This window comes from Chaetodon auriga, chromosome 24 (genome assembly GCF_051107435.1).
Source record: "Chaetodon auriga isolate fChaAug3 chromosome 24, fChaAug3.hap1, whole genome shotgun sequence".
Classification (NCBI taxonomy): Eukaryota; Metazoa; Chordata; class Actinopteri; order Chaetodontiformes; family Chaetodontidae; genus Chaetodon; species Chaetodon auriga.
The window spans coordinates 12,509,568-12,529,169 of record NC_135097.1 but is presented as its reverse complement, the minus strand read 5'-3'; the positions used below and the strand labels follow the sequence as shown (position 1 = coordinate 12,529,169).

The 19,602-nt window shown below is 42.0% G+C and overlaps 3 protein-coding genes across 4 annotated transcripts in view; 2 read left to right on the top strand and 1 right to left on the bottom strand.

Moving 5' to 3' along the window:
* Positions 1–1,965: 1,965 nt before the first annotated feature.
* On the top strand, positions 1,966–10,197 carry LOC143317466 (carbohydrate sulfotransferase 12-like). Its single transcript, XM_076725621.1, has 5 exons — positions 1,966–2,065; positions 2,894–3,066; positions 8,819–8,962; positions 9,101–9,417; positions 9,957–10,197. The coding sequence occupies exons 1-5, from the start codon at positions 1,966–1,968 to the stop codon at positions 10,195–10,197; spliced, it is 975 nt and encodes a 324-aa protein (XP_076581736.1).
* Positions 10,198–11,230: 1,033 nt separating this feature from the next.
* Positions 11,231–12,694, top strand: LOC143317465 (carbohydrate sulfotransferase 12-like). The gene is made up of 4 exons (XM_076725620.1): positions 11,231–11,251; positions 11,558–11,701; positions 11,840–12,156; positions 12,454–12,694. The coding sequence occupies exons 1-4, from the start codon at positions 11,231–11,233 to the stop codon at positions 12,692–12,694; spliced, it is 723 nt and encodes a 240-aa protein (XP_076581735.1).
* Positions 12,695–14,799: 2,105 nt separating this feature from the next.
* Positions 14,800–19,602, bottom strand: part of sema4f (sema domain, immunoglobulin domain (Ig), transmembrane domain (TM) and short cytoplasmic domain, (semaphorin) 4F) — a 50,033-nt gene continuing 45,230 nt past the window's right edge. For both annotated transcript variants that reach the window (XM_076725253.1, XM_076725254.1), the window contains exons 6-15: positions 19,405–19,524; positions 19,113–19,267; positions 18,845–19,026; positions 18,338–18,479; positions 18,000–18,213; positions 17,734–17,843; positions 17,473–17,624; positions 17,074–17,129; positions 16,755–16,945; positions 14,800–16,519 (exon numbers count right to left, since the gene is read on the bottom strand). In XM_076725253.1, coding sequence (XP_076581368.1) covers positions 15,797–16,519; positions 16,755–16,945; positions 17,074–17,129; positions 17,473–17,624; positions 17,734–17,843; positions 18,000–18,213; positions 18,338–18,479; positions 18,845–19,026; positions 19,113–19,267; positions 19,405–19,524 — 2,045 coding nt within the window. In that variant the 3' untranslated portion in view covers positions 14,800–15,796. The remainder of the gene's footprint in view (positions 16,520–16,754; positions 16,946–17,073; positions 17,130–17,472; positions 17,625–17,733; positions 17,844–17,999; positions 18,214–18,337; positions 18,480–18,844; positions 19,027–19,112; positions 19,268–19,404; positions 19,525–19,602) is intronic.

Genomic DNA, 19,602 nt, shown 5'->3' with positions numbered 1-19,602 from the left:
AAAAGGGCGGGAAAACACAGGAAGTAAAGCAAAAGATGACACAGAAGGTAAAATTTCAACATAAAACAGCGAATAACAAAACTAACACTCAAAAGCATGACAGTGAGAGTGAGCCTTTTCAAAACGTCTCACCTCTAATGAGGCAGGACCCATGCAGCCTGCAACTTCCACATGGGGGCAAAGACTGATGCAGAGTGTGTTCCCTACAAGGAGGAAGAGGCCAGTTTCGTGGGTTCAGCCTAGATGGAGGCAGGAGTAGCCTGCACAGAAGGCGACCCATGCTGCTTCTCAAATGCTCAATCAAATGCTCAGGTTTTTCAAGTCTCTATGATGCTGCACTGCGTTATGTTGAAGCTGGAGACATTCCACTTACTGGGACATTCCATACCACACACCTGCTAGTTAAACAGGCCTGTTTCTAAATATAGCACCATGCGCTTGTAAATTGCTGTGAGAGCAACATTTGTCACATATATTTTCTACATGCACCAATGTGATTTAAGGTTGAGGAATGCTTCGTGTAGCCAATGACATGCTTTTGAAAGTTGAGTAGAGTTGTGTGAATCACTGATAGGATGACAGCCATGAGCCCTCCTTTAGGCTCTGCCTAACAGAGATGTAACAGCGAGGACGAAGGCACAGACTGTAAAGACTCAGCAGTGACTTTACACTCTTTTACTCCCCATCTAAGCAGATCTCCATTTTCATCTACTGAAAAACAAAAGGTCTATTTTCTCCTTTTGGTCCTGTCCACTCACTCATCCAAGGCTATTCAGCAACTTTGAGGTAAGGCCCCTTGTGTTTTTAACAGTTCTCTAAATGTTATATAGGCCAATTTATTTCCCCCAAGACATGAGTAGCATTAAGATAGTTCGCAACAGTCTCTAAAGGGAGTGCTGTACTTGCGTTTCCATCAGTATTTCTCTGTCAGATACGAGCAGAATTTCCAGGAGGAGACCTCTTAAAAATTTTGATTTCCAAGGTAATGACACTGTCTTCTTGTTATTATTTGCTCCTCTGATTAGAGACACCAGGCGAAACGTTCACACTCTCTTTTCCACCTTGTGTTACACTGTTACAGTTTGCTAATGAGTAGATTTGAATACGTCGACTCTGCCACAGGTTAAATTGATGCTGTTGCTTTGTTAGACGAAATGCCTTGGCTTGACGTATATATTAAGTCACAGAAAAGCCAAGCCAAAATTTAATTAGCTGAGCTGCCTGGCCTGAACAACTGCATAGCTGGGCTGCAGAGAAGTGGTCAAACATGTGCTGCACAGCCACTTTAGTCCAGCAGGGGGCAGTGTGACATGCTAAGCTGACCTTATTCAAAGCAAATGCTGTGTTGGTTTTAGACTTAAATGTCTCCTCTGTTAATACTATTGATGCTTTTTATATGTGGCCTAGGCAATAATTTGATAGACAATCACTGTATACTCATCTTTTACAAGAACCACATATCAGCTAAAACATTCAGAACTTGAGTGGCATGCCTTGGTACCATGTGAAGCTGCTACAGGGTCAATGTTGACTGCTGCACCGCTCTATTTGCATATTTATATTTGTTTTGTCCCCATCTTTACAGTGTTTGCTTTACTTACTTGAAAGCATGTTTCTGTAGTCAGAGGTACTGATCAGTGGTCTTCTCTGAGAGAATCAGATCATCTGTCAGAGAACTTTGCACCAAGGTGAGTGCTGTGATGATTGACTATCAGTAATATTTAGGTTGCTGGAAATCTACTGTGCAGGAGCATCGAAATAATGCTTGTTGTTTCTGTACTAATAGACTTTGTTTGATTTAGTTAAACTGAAGAACACTGAAATGCATGCAATTAAAAAAATCAATAAGTGATAATGGCTTTTACTCACTGTTAGTGTCCTTAAAATTTCATCCACTCATTGTGCTGTTGTTCTTTGTTTCTGGCTCATTGACTATGGCTGATACATTGTACAACTCCAGGTGCCATGGCAGCACCCAGGGAATTACAGTGGCTCCTTGGAGTTCTGGCATCCATGTTAGTCATCATGTCTTTTTACCAGTGGGATGTGTCACAAAGAAAGCAAGGTACAATATGTGTCTGTACGTGTATGCGTATGATGTGTTTGTCTGTGTATATGTGTGTGCCTGTGCGTGAGTGTGTTTGAATTTCTCACTGTCCCTGCTGTGTATCCTGCTCTTGGTTTGTGTAGGTTGGATACGGTTTGTTTAATCCTCTGAACCCCACAGCCCTTTCTTAAAAATTCACCCAAATTACAGCATTTGTCATTGCCAGAAACTGTAAAAACTTAAATTTGCGTCAGATCAAGTTGAAAGAACTGCAGGAGAAGGAGGCAGCAGCCTGGGGGAGAAGACAAAGGAGATGTTTTGCAAGTTAGAAAAATGTAAATATTTCAAGCATGTCGAGCCTCCAGTTTTTCTTCCAATCCTGGTAACACTTGTGGGCACTTTTTATTTTTTTTTCTGTTTTCTGTTTTTGTAAAATAAATGAATAAATGCTACTTGCATTTTTCTTACAATTATAGCATTATAACTGTGTTTTACTGCTTGCTCCCTACATTCCATAGAGGTGCTGACAGCAATTAACAATGTGACAAGAGCAAAAATGCCCAGAAACTACTTGGGGTTCAGAGGGTTAACCAATGTTTTGCTTGTATTTTGTGCTCGACTGCATGCGAAATGGTTCGGGAATTAATAGGTGGATTCATGAATAGTGGCTCTGTGAGCTCCACCCTGATAACTTTTCAGTGAGGCTTTGAAAAAGGCAGATGTTTGGCCTTTGGCTTTCATGCAGACTGTCATCTCCTCAAGAGAAACGCCACTCCAAAGTAACATTAACTATGCACTAACTACTTTAGACACTTACAACACGTGTTCTTCTTCTTCTTGTCACAGCAGAGATGATCGAACAGCTGCAGAATCAGAGAAAGCAGCAGCTAAGAGAAGTGTGTGCCAGTGACAAAAGTGCATATACTAACGGGAAGCACAGTTTTGATAACTTAAAAGGCAAGCTGGGGAACCTCATTGTGGATGACAATTACGGGATCATCTACTGTTACATTCCCAAGGTGAGATAGTATGGACACTTTCTGGGTTATTTGTTCAAATGGATATCCATTTTGCAATTGGCAATTCAATGTGCCGCTGAAACAGATTGTTCAATCTATTGCATTTTCATTTTACATGTCACCACGCTCTTCTAACGTCAAAATTCAAATGGAGATTCAGCCCGGGTCCCAGCACACTCAAGTATCTTCAAACTTCAAACTTCAAACTTTATTTATTTATATGGCACTTTTCATACTTAAAAAGCAACACAAAGTGCCTCACAGAGGCTAAAAATGACAGAGAAGAAGACCCCTTCCCCTCTTGGGAAGTGCAGTGAAAAAAATGAATGGTTGAAGTCAATATGAAATTATCAAAATTAGACAGGAAAGGTAAAGTGTGGAGAAAAATGAGTCAACAGTGGCAACAGCACTGGGATAACGCAATAAAAGGGATACATTTACATTGAATCCAAAACAGAGTGTCTATATTAAGAGGCAGAGGAAATAAGAGGAAAAAGTCGCATTAAGCAGGCTGAGAACAGCAAACTTTACACGTGACAGACAGGAAATGATGACACGCCTATGCTAAATAGGGGACACTATACTGTCTCCCCTTCGAAACTGATAGAGGGAGAATAAAAGCTGAGGGTGGCAGTAACGTGTAATCATGGATGACAGCAAAGAAGAAGAACCTGTCAGCCCTCACATCAAGGCGGGACCTCATTTCAAACATCACTTCCTTGTTCAAAACCGCAGACACTCCTTGATAGGTAAGTTGCCTTCTGCCTCAAGTGACGTCCATGTGTTCAACCTAGCCTTTAGGCTGTTGCTAGCATTTTGTGTTGATCTACGTCCTCTTGCTAAGGCATTACAAGCTAACTGTTGACAAGTAAAGCTAATGCTAACGAAGTAATTTATCTTAAGTTTGCTGAGTTTATTACTGATTGCTAGTGACAACAGTGATGGCAGAATAGTTTATGTGGCTAACACTTCTTTGGTATAGCATTTTAATCCCCTGTCAACCTAACTTTTGTGAACAACATAAGCCAGTAGCTAGTCAGGAGCCTGTAGCCTGTAATGTAGTACTGTCATGTTATTGCTCAGTTCCATTAAGTGCACACCCAGCCAATACAAACACTGCTGGTAGTCTACGCATTGATTATGCTTCATTAGAGTACAAAACCTCAGCTGTCACTTGTGTTACGTGGAGAGAGGTAAAGGCGTGGTACTCCCTCCTCCCTTACAAATGAATAGCTAATGCGACTAGTCACTAATATGTTTGTTAATGTTAATAATAGATTAGGGATGATCCAAGTGACCTGTGACCTCCACGCCCAGCAATTGGGAAAAGAAGAAACACTTGATCCCAATCCCCGGGATGTCCACTGTCGTCGGTTCACTTTCACCACACTGGTGAGTATTACCAGGTAGCCTTCTGATTGAACATGACACCAAGGTTGTCAGCAAGTTAAAAGAACCAGAAGTGTCAATGAAAGGTTGTAGTTCATAAGCATTTTTGTGTTGGCTTTTTTCAGGCGTTACCTTCAGTAGTTCTATATCAAAGCCTCGATTTCTCCAAGTTTTGGGATATGATGGAAAGCTGATTTAGGCAGACGTTTCAAGGTTCTGATCAACTCAAAATCACCAAAGATGATGATGAAGTTGAGAGCGCAGAGAATGAAATGTCTGTTTTATGTGCCTGTCAATACACATGTAGTTAGAGACATTTATGAATATATTGACATCAAACCGCCTTTCATGTGTCTTGGACCCCATCCTACAACTTTCACAGATGTTAGTTTGTGGAAAAGCCTTTAGAAACCCCCTTGACACAGTTATCACTGACCAGTTACCTTAAATATGCACATTTCAAGATTGTAATTTCTGTATCTTGCTCATTTATGAGGATATTGTCATCAAACCACTTCTCATTGGTCTTGGACACCTTCTCACAACTCACAGCTGGTCAGGGTCAGGGACCTTGTCAAAGTTCAACCAAGAGCTTTTTATTTTAAGATTACTTAGTGGGGGAAATCTATAGCAGTGGAGGATCAAAGCATACTCAGCAAATTAGGAAGGCAGGAGACAATGGGCCCGAATCACAGGTAAAACAGGATTGGGCATGATTCAAACACAGCAAAAGAAAATTGCAGAGAACAAGGAGAGTCAGCCAAAGTATTACCATGCATCACAGTCGCATCTACAAGTGTAGAGTGAAAGGCTGCAGTTTGCGTGCAGCAGAATACAGGTGTGGATCAGCAACAGGTGTGCAGGGGAATAGGCAGGGGGAGGAAACCAGGCTGCCACATCCTGATTGAAATGGACACACCCACGCACAAAAACAAGGAGACACAAACAAGCACCAAATGGAGGGGAAAACAGCAGAAAGACAAGAAATGTGCACTTTCCAAGGTTGCTATTTCATCATCATGGTCATTTATGAATACACTGGGGTGTCCAAAACCCATGGGAGGGGGTTTGATGTCAATATTCATACATGCAATAGCAAGCTATTGAAATAACAACCTTGAAATGTGCATAATTAAGGAAATGATATAATGGGTCAAAGTTTGAGGTGGATAATGACCCACTCTTGTGCTTCAGCTTTGTGAATCCTGCTTTTCTATTGGCCCTCAACTGGGTCTGCACTTCCTCACATGGTGGGAGTGGATAAAGACTTAGTGTTGTTTCTTGCAGCCAACAACAGAGAAACTGGCATCACAGTAATGACAGTATTGCAGAATCCACGTCGTGGCAGAACGTGACAGTGATTAAAGCACTCACCCTTATTGGCTTCAGCACTTGCTTCAGTGATGTAATTGACTAGGAGCATCAGTTTTTCACAGATCTCACCACTCATGAGTAAGCACATTATTGTTGTTATTGTTATTATTATTTATTGATAGTAGATTTATCTGAGAAACCGGAGTGCAATGTTCTTGTTTTGAGTAAATTGCTGTGCTTTCAGTGTGGGATTTTTATTTAAACAAACAAACACGTATCTTCAGGAACTGTGAGTTGCACTCCTCCACCATGTGTTGAACAAGTATAGTTTGGTGCTCGTACGATGCCACCGTAATGCGCTCAAGCCTGTGTCCCTCAGGTGAATAAAATAGAAAGATGTCTTTGTTATTTCTTTTGTATGTTCTTGCGATTTCAAACTGGCCTCATTCAACCCTTGATGGTGTGTGGTTATGTAAACTAGCAAACATTAACTTGTAGTAATCAAAAGCAGTCTTAGATATTAAATGTGTAAGTGCACTGAAGCAAACCTCCTGACTGGTCTGACAAGCTTGTATCTCGTATGTATCTGATACATTGCTTCAACAGGAAAGACATCCACACAGTGAAAACTGAATGACCATGTAAGGAAAACCTGATGTACTGAGATCAGTGCCATCCATGTGGTTTTGGAGATCCTCCGTTCTCCATTCCCACAAGACTTAAGAAGATCATGCTACAATCAACTTACAATCAAATGAGACAGTCATTACATAGTTATATTATATATTACATAGCATATAAGGTCTACTAACAGTAAGATTAAGCAGAAATGAGTACATTTGCTGGATACTACAGACTGCTCTTAACCTGGTTTTCCAGATTTGCCAAATACCACACATACCTTGTTAAACATACCAGGACACTACGTAGACTGTTCAGACTGTGGTTCAGCATGTTTGATACATACTGTACATATGACACAAGCCAGAAAGTCACTGTATTTATCCCACGCTGAAGAAATTCAGTTGTTACAGCAGCCGAATAAAAAGTAGAGGTGACAGGACAAGTAGGACAAAATAGGAAATAAATGGAGAAACAAGATAAAATCATCTGTATGCGGCTATTTACATTACATACAGAGTGTAAAAAATAAATATTGCCAAAAATACAGTGTCCTCGGGTTATTGCACTGCTACACACCTCACTCGACCAAGCAGACAAAACTTTTCATTTCCCATTTGCTGCTCATAACATGAGCTGTGACTGTAATGTAAGCGTGTCAGTAGTCTCACCAGACCAGACTCCTACCTGGAGACTTGGTTCACACAAGCAAAAACCTGACTCTGTTGAACAGGTTACCAGAAGCAGAGATAAAGGTCAGCTCAGCTGAATTCAACATTGGTACAAATTATGCTCATCTCACCTGCAGTTTGACGTTGCTTCGTTTTACTTCTCAGGTATGACTTTATTGGCTATCAAGAGACCCTTCAAGAGGATGCTGAACAGCTGTTTAAGATCTTAGAGCTGCAGGATGACATTAAGATCCCTCCTTCCAATGAAAACGTGACTTCTTCTGGTTCTGTGGAGGACTGGTTCAAAACAGTGCCCCTAGAGGCCAGGAGGAAGCTGTACAAGATCTATGAGAGGGACTTCATGCTTTTTGGCTACGAAAAGCCTGCCAAACTGCTGGATGGTTGAGATGAAGTCATGAAATCTGCTGGCTAAAAGCATCAACTAGATAAGAATTAGCCAAACTTCTTATTTCATGCTGGATGTCTTCAACACTTGCATGTTTCCAGACACTGTGCCTGTACATACTACCTGTATTTCTCTTCCTACTTTCAAATACATAAATTACACTCCATATTAACAACAGGTAATGTTAGATATCTTGGTGTCAAGCTGTCAGAGCTATCTCTCCTGAATTTGTCCTGTTACAAAAAGACATTGAAGAAAACCTTATCCGCCGGTACTGCTTACCTGTGTCTTTGATTGGAAGACTAGCTGCAGCAACAATGACCGTACAGCACTGCAAGAAATGATTCATGAGGTTGGTGAGTGTGACTTGAAATCAAAAGCTCTTTCCATGTAAAAAAAATAATAAGTCTGTTACATGTACATGTTTTAGTCAGTTGATAACTTATTTTAAGAAGTTGGTCAAAATGAAAAGACAGCTGTTTTGACTCAGTAATTAATGGATCTTTTATAAACATCTCTGCCTTCACTTTATAGAAAATCTTAATTATAAAGTTAAAGTAAACATTAAGTAAAACTGGCTAAACAAAATGCCACCACTGGCTAGATTTCTAAGAGGTCAGCTAATGTGTGAAAGTGCCACAAATGCAGTCATTTCATCCACTTGGAACAGTTTGTTGCCCCACAACACTTCACTTCTGTATTCCACAATCCCAACAGAAGTCCAAGAGAGCACCGCAACCCTCTTTTTCTACGACTGTGATCAAAGCGAAGTGCCGGCTGTTAGCCGGTTTGATAGTCCCTGAACGAGGAAGGTGAAGACCTGTCTTGATGAGAGGACTGACACATTGAATATACGTTTGAATTGTATGCAGTCTATGATTATGAGAAGACAAGAGCATGATGACAAGTTGATGAAAATGCAATAGACTGGGGGCGCTGTTTGAACTGATGACGTTCTATGCAGCCTCCACTATACTTTGGGTTAAGTGCTGATTAGCAAATGTTACCATACTAACACACTAAGATGGTCATCACGTTGAACAGAGTATCTGTTCAACATCAGCATAAGATAACACTTTCTTGATCCCACGCTGGGGAAATTCACTAACAAAATAGAATCAGCTATAGAGGCTATGTACATTATACACAAGAGAGTGTTGAAAAGCATTGCCTTATGAAGACTGGTTCAGTTTCACAGTGGATTTTGAATTGCACATGAGTAAAATATGACCAGCGAGCATGTTGGCATTATGAGCATGCTAGCATTTGGCTGAAAGCGGCCGCTGTGCCGAAGTACAGCATCACAGAGCTGCTTGCATGGTCTCAGACTCTGTCTTGTTCGTACCTACAGGTGGCGTGTACCAACTGGAAAAGGGTTTTGCTCTTCCTCAAACAGAACAAGTCATATGATGAGATCTTGGCCATACCTGGAGACTTGGTTCACAAAAGCAATAACCTGACTCTGTTGAGCAGGTTACCAGAAGCAGAGATAAAGGTCAGCTCATGCAATGACTCAGAAATGTCCATAAAGTACAAATAGAAAGCACATTCACCTTTGTTTGAGGAGTAGATTGACCTAACAGAACAGGGTAAGTGTGACTTAGGTTGATGTGTGCTTATGTTTTGACTACAGGCAAAGTTGAAGCACTACACCAAGTTCATGTTTGTCCGGGACCCATTTGTCCGTCTCATCTCTGCTTATCGGGCCAAGTTCCAGAAACCCAGTAAATACTTTAAAAGCTATGCAGACAGCATACTGCGCCTCTATGGGAACACGCGTCGTTCATATTACGCAGTGGACAAGAGGAAGGCGACAGCAGAGGAATCCCAGAAACAGCCCTCATTTTACAACTTTATTCAGTACCTGATAGACCCACAGACAGAGAGGAGACGTCCCTATGAGCCCCACTGGAGGCAGATGTACCGCCTGTGCTACCCCTGCTCCATACAGTAAGACCTTTTCGTAGATGTAAATGTAATGTCTGTGTTGTTTTTGGAAAATCATAGGGTTTATTGACCTGAGGAGGAATAGCCATCATGCAAATATACACAAATTAGATGTGGTGGATTTTTACAGGCCGATTCTAATGTCTTCCCAATCAATATCTTTAAACAACAAAGCAATAGATTGAAATATAAATGGATTTATTTTTTCAACAGTAGAATTATACTTGAAACTGCTTTTTTTTTTTTTTTTTTCCATCAGCTCAGTATTTCTAACATCCCAGCTCCAGACCCATTTACCAGGGCCAGGTCTTAAAATTACAAATTATTAAAGTCACTTTAATGTCAGGCTTTCAAGAATTTGATGCATGAATTGGCTAAACTGGAAGCTAATTTAGCTCAATCAAGGTGTTTTTTGTTCCATCTTGATGTGTAAAATTATTGGAATGTTCCTTTAACATCCACAAATGACCAATGAATTCAATGTTGGTACAAATTATGCTCATCTCACCTGCAGTTTGACGTTGCTTTGTTTTACTTCTCAGGTATGACTTTATTGGCTATCAAGAGACCCTTCAAGAGGATGCTGAACTGCTGTTTAAGATCTTAAAGCTGCAGGATGACGTTAAGATCCCTCCTTCCAATGAAAACGTGACTTCTTCTGGTTCTGTGGAGGACTGGTTCAAAACAGTGCCCCTAGAGGCCAGGAGGAAGCTGTACAAGATCTATGAGAGGGACTTCATGCTTTTTGGCTACGAAAAGCCTGCCAAACTGCTGGATGGTTGAGATGAAGTCATGAAATCTGCTGGCTAAAAGCATCAAATAGATAAGAATTAGCCAAACTTTTTATTTCATGCTGGATGTCTTCAACACTTGCATGTTTCCAGACACTGTGCCTGTACATACTTCCTGTATTTCTCTTCCTACTTTCAAATACATAAATTACACTCCATATTAACAACAGGTAATGTTAGATATCTTGGTATCAAGCTGTCAGAGCTATCTCTCCTGAATTTGTCCTGTTACAAAAAGACATTGAAGAAAACCTTATCCGCCGGTACTGCTTACCTGTGTCTTTGATTGGAAGACTAGCTGCAGCAACAATGACCGTACAGCACTGCAAGAAATGATTCATGAGGTTGGTGAGTGTGACTTGAAATCAAAAGATCTTTCCATGTAAAAAAAATAATAAATAAGTCTGTTACATGTACATGTTTTAGTCAGTTGATAACTTATTTTAAGAAGTTGGTCAAAATGAAAAGACAGCTGTCTTGACTCAGTAATTAATGGATCTTTTATAAACATCTCTGCCTTCACTTTATAGAAAATCTTAAATTAATTATAAAGTTAAAGTAAACATTAAGTAAAACTGGCTAAACAAAATGCCACCACTGGCTAGATTTCTAAGAGGTCACCTAATGTGTGAAAGTGCCACAAATGCAGTCATTTCATCCACTTGGAACAGTTTGTTGCCCCACAACACTTCACTTCTGTATTCCACAATCCCAAGAGAAGTCCAAGAGAGCACCGCAACCCTCTTTTTCTACGACTGTGGTCAAAGCGAAGTGCCGGCTGTTAGCCGGTTTGATAGTCCCTGAACGAGGAAGCTGAAGACCTGTCTTGATGAGAGGACTGACACATTGAATATACGTTTGAATTGTATGCAGTCTATGATTGTGAGAAGACAAGAGCATGATGACAAGTAAATGAAAATGCAATAGACTGGGGGCGCTGTTTGAACTGATGACGTTCTATGCAGCCTCCACTATACTTTGGGTTAAGTGCTGATTAGCAAATGTTACCATACTAACACACTAAGATGGTCATCACGTTGAACAGAGTATCTGTTCAACATCAGCATAAGATAACACTTTCTTGATCCCACGCTGGGGAAATTCACTAACAAAATAGAATCAGCTATAGAGGCTGTGTACATTATACACAAGAGAGTGTTGAAAAGCATTGCCTTATGAAGACTGGTTCAGTTTCACAGTGGATTTTGAATTGCACATGAGTAAAATATGTCCAGCAAGCATGTTGGCATTATGAGCATGCTAGCATTTGGCTGAAAGTGGCTGCTGTGCCGAAGTACAGCATCACAGAGCTGCTTGCATGGTCTCAGACTCTGTCTTGTTCGTACCTACAGGTGGCGTGTACCAACTGGAAAAGGGTTTTGCTCTTCCTCAAACAGAACAAGTCATATGATGAGATCTTGGCCATACCTGGACACTCGATCCACAAAAGCAATAACCTGACTCTGTTGACCAGGTTACCAAAAGCAGAGATAAAGGTCAGCTCATGCAATGACTCAGAAATGTCCATAAAGTACAAATAGAAAGCACATTCACCTTTGTTTGTGGAGTAGATTGACCTAACAGAACAGGGTAAGTGTGACATAGGTTGATGTGTGCTTATGTTTTGACTACAGGCAAAGTTGAAGCACTACACCAAGTTCATGTTTGTCCGGGACCCATTTGTCCGTCTCATCTCTGCTTATCGGGACAAGTTCCAGAAACCCAATAAATTCTTTAAAAGCTATGCAGACAGCATACTGCGCCTCTATGGGAACACGCGTCGTTCATATTACGCAGCGGACAAGAGGAAGGCGACAGCAGAGGAATCCCAGAAACAGCCCTCATTTTACAACTTTATTCAGTACCTGATAGACCCACAGACAGAGAGGAGACGTCCCTATGAGCCCCACTGGAGGCAGATGAACCGCCTGTGCTACCCCTGCTCCATACAGTAAGACCTTTCAGCTCAATATTTCTAACATCCCAGCTCCAGAAACATTTACCAGGGCCAGGTCTTAAAATTACACATTATTAAAGTCACTTTAATGTCAGGCTTTCAAGAATTTGATGCATGAATTGGCTAAACTGAAAGCTAATTTAGCTCAATCAAGGTGTTTTTTGTTCCATCTTGATGTGTAAAATTATTGGAGTGTTGCTTCAATATCCACAAATGACCAATGAATTCAATGTTGGTACAAATTATGCTCATCTCACCTGCAGTTTGACGTTGCTTTGTTTTACTTCTCAGGTATGACTTTATTGGCTATCAAGAGACCCTTCAAGAGGATGCTGAACAGCTGTTTAAGATCTTAAAGCTGCAGGATGACGTTAAGATCCCTCCTTCCTATGAAAATGTGACTTCTTCTGGTTCTGTGGAGGACTGGTTCAAAACAGTGCCCCTAGAGGCCAGGAGGAAGCTGTACAAGATCTATGAGAGGGACTTCATGCTTTTTGGCTACGAAAAGCCTGCCAAACTGCTGGATGGTTGAGATTGCATGTTTCCAGACACTGTGCCTGTATTTCTCTTCCTACTTTCAAATACATAAATTACATTCCATATTAACAACAGGGGTAATGTTAGATATCGTGGTGTCAAGCTGTCAGAGCTATCTCTCCTGAATTTGTCTGTCTTTCAGTAATAAATCGATCTTTTTAAACATCTCTGCCTTCACTTAACTTAAATATTAAAATATGAAGTTAATTCTAAAGTTAAAGTTAGTATATCTAGTGAGCGTCCTTTAAAAAGCTGATTCAGTCCAGACTTGTCTCACTGAACTTCTGTAGCATTAGTTGTAAAACTACAAAGGTAAGAGAATCAGTGTTTTGTTTAGTCCTATAGGCTCCAGGTTGATGCAGGTTTGGTCAGCAACAGCTGCGTGCCATTCATGACTGCAACAAATGCATGTTGCTGCACATATTTCACTTTGAAATGGACACATTTTGATGTTTAATAGCTTATTTTTGTTTGAGCTTTAAGTTAGTTAACGTAACCACCCCGAAGTGCAATCTGCAAACACAGGCTAGGACGCCACCACCACACGCCGTGGGAATAGGCTCAGTTAGCTAACTGACATTACTGTTATTAACATGTTATTTTAATGCCATTACTTCACACTTGCTCATATCTGAACCCCTCACTATAGAAAGAGCCGCAGCAAGAAAAAAAAAAAAAAAAAAAAAAAAAAGCTGACCCAGTTCAACTAAAAAAAAAAAAAACCTTTGACACACAAACAGCCCAATCACTCACAGTCACATTTCAATACACTGCAAATAACCTCCACCCTCTGCTGGTGAATTAAACAACTCCACCCACACAAACCTCATATCAAATCCACAGCCCTGCCCCATGGATGAATTCTGGAAAAGAATAAATCAATAAATCATCTACATTGTGCAAGATGAACCTCCAAACATTTAACTTCATATGTCTACATTCAATTAAGTTGCCACATAAACCTTTTCCCATCACACCTGCCCTGTATGTGTCTGTGTGTATGCACTCATACACACAGACACTGTAACTGTCTGGCATTATTACAATTATTTATTTATTTGTTACTTCTCTTTTGTTTTTGATTTTTGTATAATTATTTGTATTGTTTTTATTGACTTTTTTTTTTTTTTTTCTGTTAGGGCATCATACTGCCTCCCTTTATGTCCCTACCTCTGTCCTGTGTTTATACACTTTACACTTATTTTTTTTTTTTTTTTTTTTTTTTTTTTTAAAGAGAAATCAGCAGACTGGAGGTAGGTAGCTTTTATTATTTCCAGAAAGTATTCTTGTAGACATATGCAGACACATACTTTCATGTGCCACACACAAGATACAAAAGGCTGCAGGATTACACCATAAGTGAAATGTTATATTAATGTCCCTGTGATGACAATACATGGATTGGACTGCTTTATTTGTGCCATTAAATAATGTTAAATTATAAATAGCTGTACCCTCATGTGCTGTCTCTCCCAATTTGAGTATTTTACTTAAGATAGAAAGAGGGCTTCAAAGACAACGAAAGATTCGAATGACCATCATCTCTCTGAGAAACTGATTGCCCTTTGTCTTACCTTTGAGTGACTGGAGCACAGATGGAGGGTACACTCTTGCGAGACGGCAAAAGGAGTTTTTCACTGTCGGGAAATATTTGGTGTAAAATATAAAGCCTGTTCCATTTGCCTCTTAGGATGGTATGATGTCACAGTCAACAGAAACAGTCTGTGACGTCTGACGCTACAGCAGCCAGTTAGCATAGCTTAGCATAAAGGCTGTAATTACAAGGCTATCTGCTTCCACCTGTCCCTAGATTTTAAGCTAAGCTAAACAGCTACTGGTTGTAGCTTCTATTCCTGTGGCAGCTGTGTATTCTATAAAGATTAAACTACAAGCCTGTGTGGCCCAAATGGACTCCTAATATATAATCACTGTATTTATTCATAGGCTGTATCTCAGTAACTTCACACACACTTTTAGAATTTACTTCAAGGTTTGGTCCATTTCTGGGAAGGGCACACAATCACGCTGTACAATTTTGTTTCAGATCTTTCATCTTTTCATCTGATTTTCACCAGACAGAAGGGCAACAGTGATACCAGGTTAACAGCAACATTTTTAGGCTTTATTACAAAACGACATGACAAAACAATACACTTTCATGTGGAAATCCACATTCACAAAACAAGGTGATAGTGGCTTCGTGTCGGGCAAGGTCCACTCTGTGATGCTGAAATGAATTTCACATTCTTTTGAAAATCATTTGCCGTCTGTCTCTGTAACTAACTGTGAACTGTGGCACATCTGGCCAGCTGTCAGTTACTTCCATCTGCTGTGCGTCTTGAGCTTTCTGCAGACACAGATCTGATAGGTGACCTTCAGCCCCATCGTCCTCTTGACCTCTGCTGCAGCGTAGGCAGGAACAGCCCCGTCACAGTCACTGTAGTCCATCTGAGGGCTCTGCAGTGAATTCATGGTTCTTAAGTGTCTGACAGGACCGGTACAGTCTGACTGGGCAGTCTATGGCTCAGCAGTCCTTTGGTGCCTTTGGACCCATCAGGGTCTGGGATTTGAGTGGTGTATAATAGATATAGAGACACAGAAAGAGGTGCTGAGACACTCAAAGTGCACTTTTTTTTTGCAGTGCCATCAGGAGAAGAGAACGAGAGAGCAAACAACAACAGAAGTTAAGGAGAAAGACATTATGGCTTTTCCGTGCCTACACGCGTAGACATTTCATCTTTGATTCTGTGTAACATTTAGATTGCGTGATATCACGCTCAGCTCCGTGTCCACAGGCAAAATTCAGACTGCTTGTATTTACATGTTATATTTACATCTGACATATTTATTTCGCTGTGGTTCTCGTCCTGAGTCACTTGCAACACTGGAACATGTTTTCTGTCTTTCCACACGTCTCTCTCACATACGTAGACATAAACTTATCATATATTTCTCAAATATCTCTGTAGTCTCTCTTCATGCCACAGCTCCCATTCAAAGGCATTTGGCAGTAGCCATTTTGCATGTCTGCCAGTAGTATTCAGTTTATTTGGAGAATGCAAAATGGTGCAATCAGTAGTACATTTGTATCACTTTTTCATATTGAGCTTTCTTCACACTGAGCCAGGGGTGCTGGTGCTTTAAACATGGGAAAGCTGGACAACTCCTCCTCTAGTCCTTTCATCCCATCCCCTACCCCGTCCCCCAGCCCCTCATCCACCTCATCCCCCTCCCCTGAATCCCTCTCTACCCCCTTTGGTCTCTCCCTCTCCCCCGTCCTTCCATCCAGCATGTCTGCCGCTAAAATTTCGGAGGCAAACTTCAGCCCGCTGCTACTTGTGTTGCAGTTGGTATACAGGGAATTCCCATGGCCATTGCTGGGGTTGCTGTGAATCAGGGTGCCACTGTAGCTGTTGCCATGATGGCCACCATTACCCTGGCTGCTGAGGAGTGTTGTAGACGTGGTTGTGGTCGCCGTCCCATTCCGTTTTTCTGTCAGTCTGAATCCCTCGGACAGCAGGCTGGCGCTGCTTGGAGACTGTGGCGTGGCTGACGAGCCCAGCAAGTCCCGCCCCTTCTCTGATGACAGCGAATTATCTGGCAGGTGGTGGCCCTGGCGGCCAATGCTGCGCCGACGGGACATGAAGTAGAGGAGAAATATACCAAACGCTGTACCCCCACAGAAGAAAAGGATGTAGATGGCCAGGACGTGACGACCTCCTGCCGTCGCCACTGTCCCTCCAGCACTGGGGTCTTCTCTTGTCAACTGATAGGCTGCTCTGCGACAGGGGGTGGGGTCTCTGATACCTGGTCCCGCCTCCTGGACATGGCGAAGTGACAAAGAAGAGAGTTGTTTGATTAGTAGTAGGAGTGTCTAAAATTGCATATCAGCTGTATTCGCTGCTAAAAGGTTTGCAGCAAACACACTGGCTGCCCTTTATTGTTACTTATTATTATTTTCATTGTTATTATTACTTAATATCATGCCTATAAGCATCAAAAAGTATAGGTGGGGTAAATTGGCTCCTTTAAGTTTTGATGTTTTGCCTTTGTACCTGGCACGTGCAGATGTATTTTCCCAGGCTTTCCTCTGTGACAGTCACCTCCAGGTCAGAGTGGTGCTGCCTGGTGTGCCTGTGGGGAGGATGCTCCCAGCTACAGGGCCTGGGAGACAGCTGGACACATGGCAACAGGAGGCGCAGACCCATAGAAACCCTCAGCTCCCTGATGGACGGGCTGCAACGCCCTGGAGGAGACAACAAGCAGGGACAGGAGAGAGTTTTAAGAGAAACAGACATGGAGGTATTCCACAGGAAGAACTCGACATTTACATTGCCGTCTCCAAATGAAAACGTAAAAATGAGATACACTTACCGTCCTTTGTATCACACTTTCTCAAGGCATCATCTACCATATCACCTGGACCTGGCCTGGACACACACACACACAAAATGGAGTCACACTTTTGCATCAAAGTGTCAGGAGGAAAATAACTTGTGCTTATCTAAAGATTTCTTCAAATAACTGATTAGTCTATCAACAAATCAGTAAACAGTTCCAGTTTTGACAGATTAATGTAAAGGTTACATAGGAGTGTTTCCTGCATGACTACATTTCTTACATTACATTTAGGCTTTCATTAAAATTGTGCGTAGGTGTGAGCAGAATGTCAGTAAAACAGGTTCGTTTTCTGACACTGTACTGCTGCTGTCTGCTTTTGCTTTTCAGTTTTGGAAGGCTTCCAGTTCATTGGGATATTTCTGTAGTACTCACTCTGCAGTTGTGGGCCTGCAGGCTTCTTCAGTTGTGCTCCACTCACAGCCGAGGCCTCTGGCTCTGGCACACACCTTACAGCTGAGATACACAGCACAGCCTTCGGCCTGGAGACGAGCCAGAGACAGGGGGCTGCCCACCAGAGCCCAGCCCTGGAAACACGGGGAACCAGCACATTAACGCTGAGCATTATAACAGGTATTTCTGGGCACCGCAGATATGCATGTCTGTGTGTTTATGCAGCATGTGTAAATGCTCTACCTGGTGCAGTAATATGTTGTTGACAGGCTCCTGTGAGGTGAACAGGGGAATCTCCTGCAATAAGGTGGCATTCTGGCCGACTACTGCCACCCGGTGGAGCTCCCCACGATCTGCAACACACACAAACACACTTGGTGAACAATAAATCTCATTTTTTATCAAAAAGTTCTTCACTTCCACAACTTTCATCTGCACATTTTTTTTTCTTTACATATCCTGTCCTTCATATCCTGTCCTTTCTAATCCATGCTGCCTTCTCCCCTCACCTGTTCCAAGGTGCAGCACTGCTCCTCTCAGCTCCTCTCCGCTGCCAGTCTGCGTGACAGCCAGCTTGGTGTATGTGATTCCCTTCCGGACCAGCAGGGGCGCTGCAGTTACACTGTTCTCCATCAGGGGGTGGTCCCTCACAAATGTCAACACTTTGTCAGGAAGTTTCAGGGAGGACTCAAACCCCTCATCCTTCAAAGCATTGTTCAAACACTACAAAATGTGGAGGTAAGGACAAAAAGTTATGAGATATTTTTATTGTTATTTATATACCACTGTATAAGAAAAGGTGATGATAGTACATATGCAGTAGTTATGTGGTTGTACAGTTTAGTACCTGGCCAGGCCTTGGTGTGGGGACAGGTTCAGGGTTGATCCAGTTCTCGCAGGTCTTCTTCAGCTCTTTAAAAGGGCCATCCATCACTTTGCTGATGTCAGACAGACTGAAAACACACACTGCTGATAACTCCTCACGCTCCCTGAGAGAAAGAATGGTTGACATTAAGCCACAAGGTTGGTGCTTTGTGAGGGGGCTGGCCTGGATTTGTCTTGGAGTAATACCACAACTTTATATGGATTAAACAAGATAAAATGCATTAATTAGGCAGCATCAGAGGTTCTGGTACTTTCTGACAAAGCCAGATTAGCCACTTCCCTACACATCCAGTATTTATGCTAAACCAAGCTAACCATCTCCTGACTGGATCTTCATATTGAATTGGCAGACACGAGAGTGGTGTACCTCCATGCTATCCTTTAAATATACGCAACAGTACAGCTTGTACTTCAGTATGTTTTGAGAGAGGGAATCTGTGGTTTTACCCATGCTTATTCCTTAACTCACCACTGGGATGTGAACAGTCCGTAGAAGTGTGTGCTGCTGGGGTCGCCTGGTGTGTGTTGTGTGGTGAAAACATCAGTCAGGATGTTGTAGCGCTGACCACTGGGTTTGTCCTCACACACCAGCTCAGCCTTGAGGAAGGTGGTCCAACGTCGCTGCAGAGTCTTCATCCCGCCCACGTCAGACTGAACAGACAGGGAGAGAAAGATTAAGCCCACAGTGAATTCAAACGAGGCAATCAGTCAACCAGTCAGTCGAGACGTAGGGTTACCTTGCAGACTCGTGCCACCCTGGGCACTTTGACTTTGGTGTAGAGGTCATACTCTTTGGCCACCTCGGTGAAGAAGAAGTAGATTTTGTCATCGTCTCCTGTCGGGTTGCTGTCTGCGGACTGCTCTATGAAGGCTGAGCTCACAAATTCGGGGTCTGAGAAAGACACACATGCAATTAGACATTTTCCTGTGGGAAAGTATGATCAACTGTCTGTGCATGTCAGCACATGTACAGTAAATATGAGGGTTTACAAGTGCGTGAGTGTGTCCAAGCATGCATGTGTGTCTCACCACTCAGCCAGTTGATGGATCGTTCAGTTCGGATGCGCTCCTGCTCAGGGCCCGTTGCCCGAGAGATGTCGAACAGCGTTCCCAGGAAGTTGCTGGTGGCTGCTGTGTATAGGGTACCACCTTAGACAAGACAGACAGAATTAAGTGGGATTTATTTAAATATAAAAAAATAGCTTAGACTGATACCCTGACAAACCA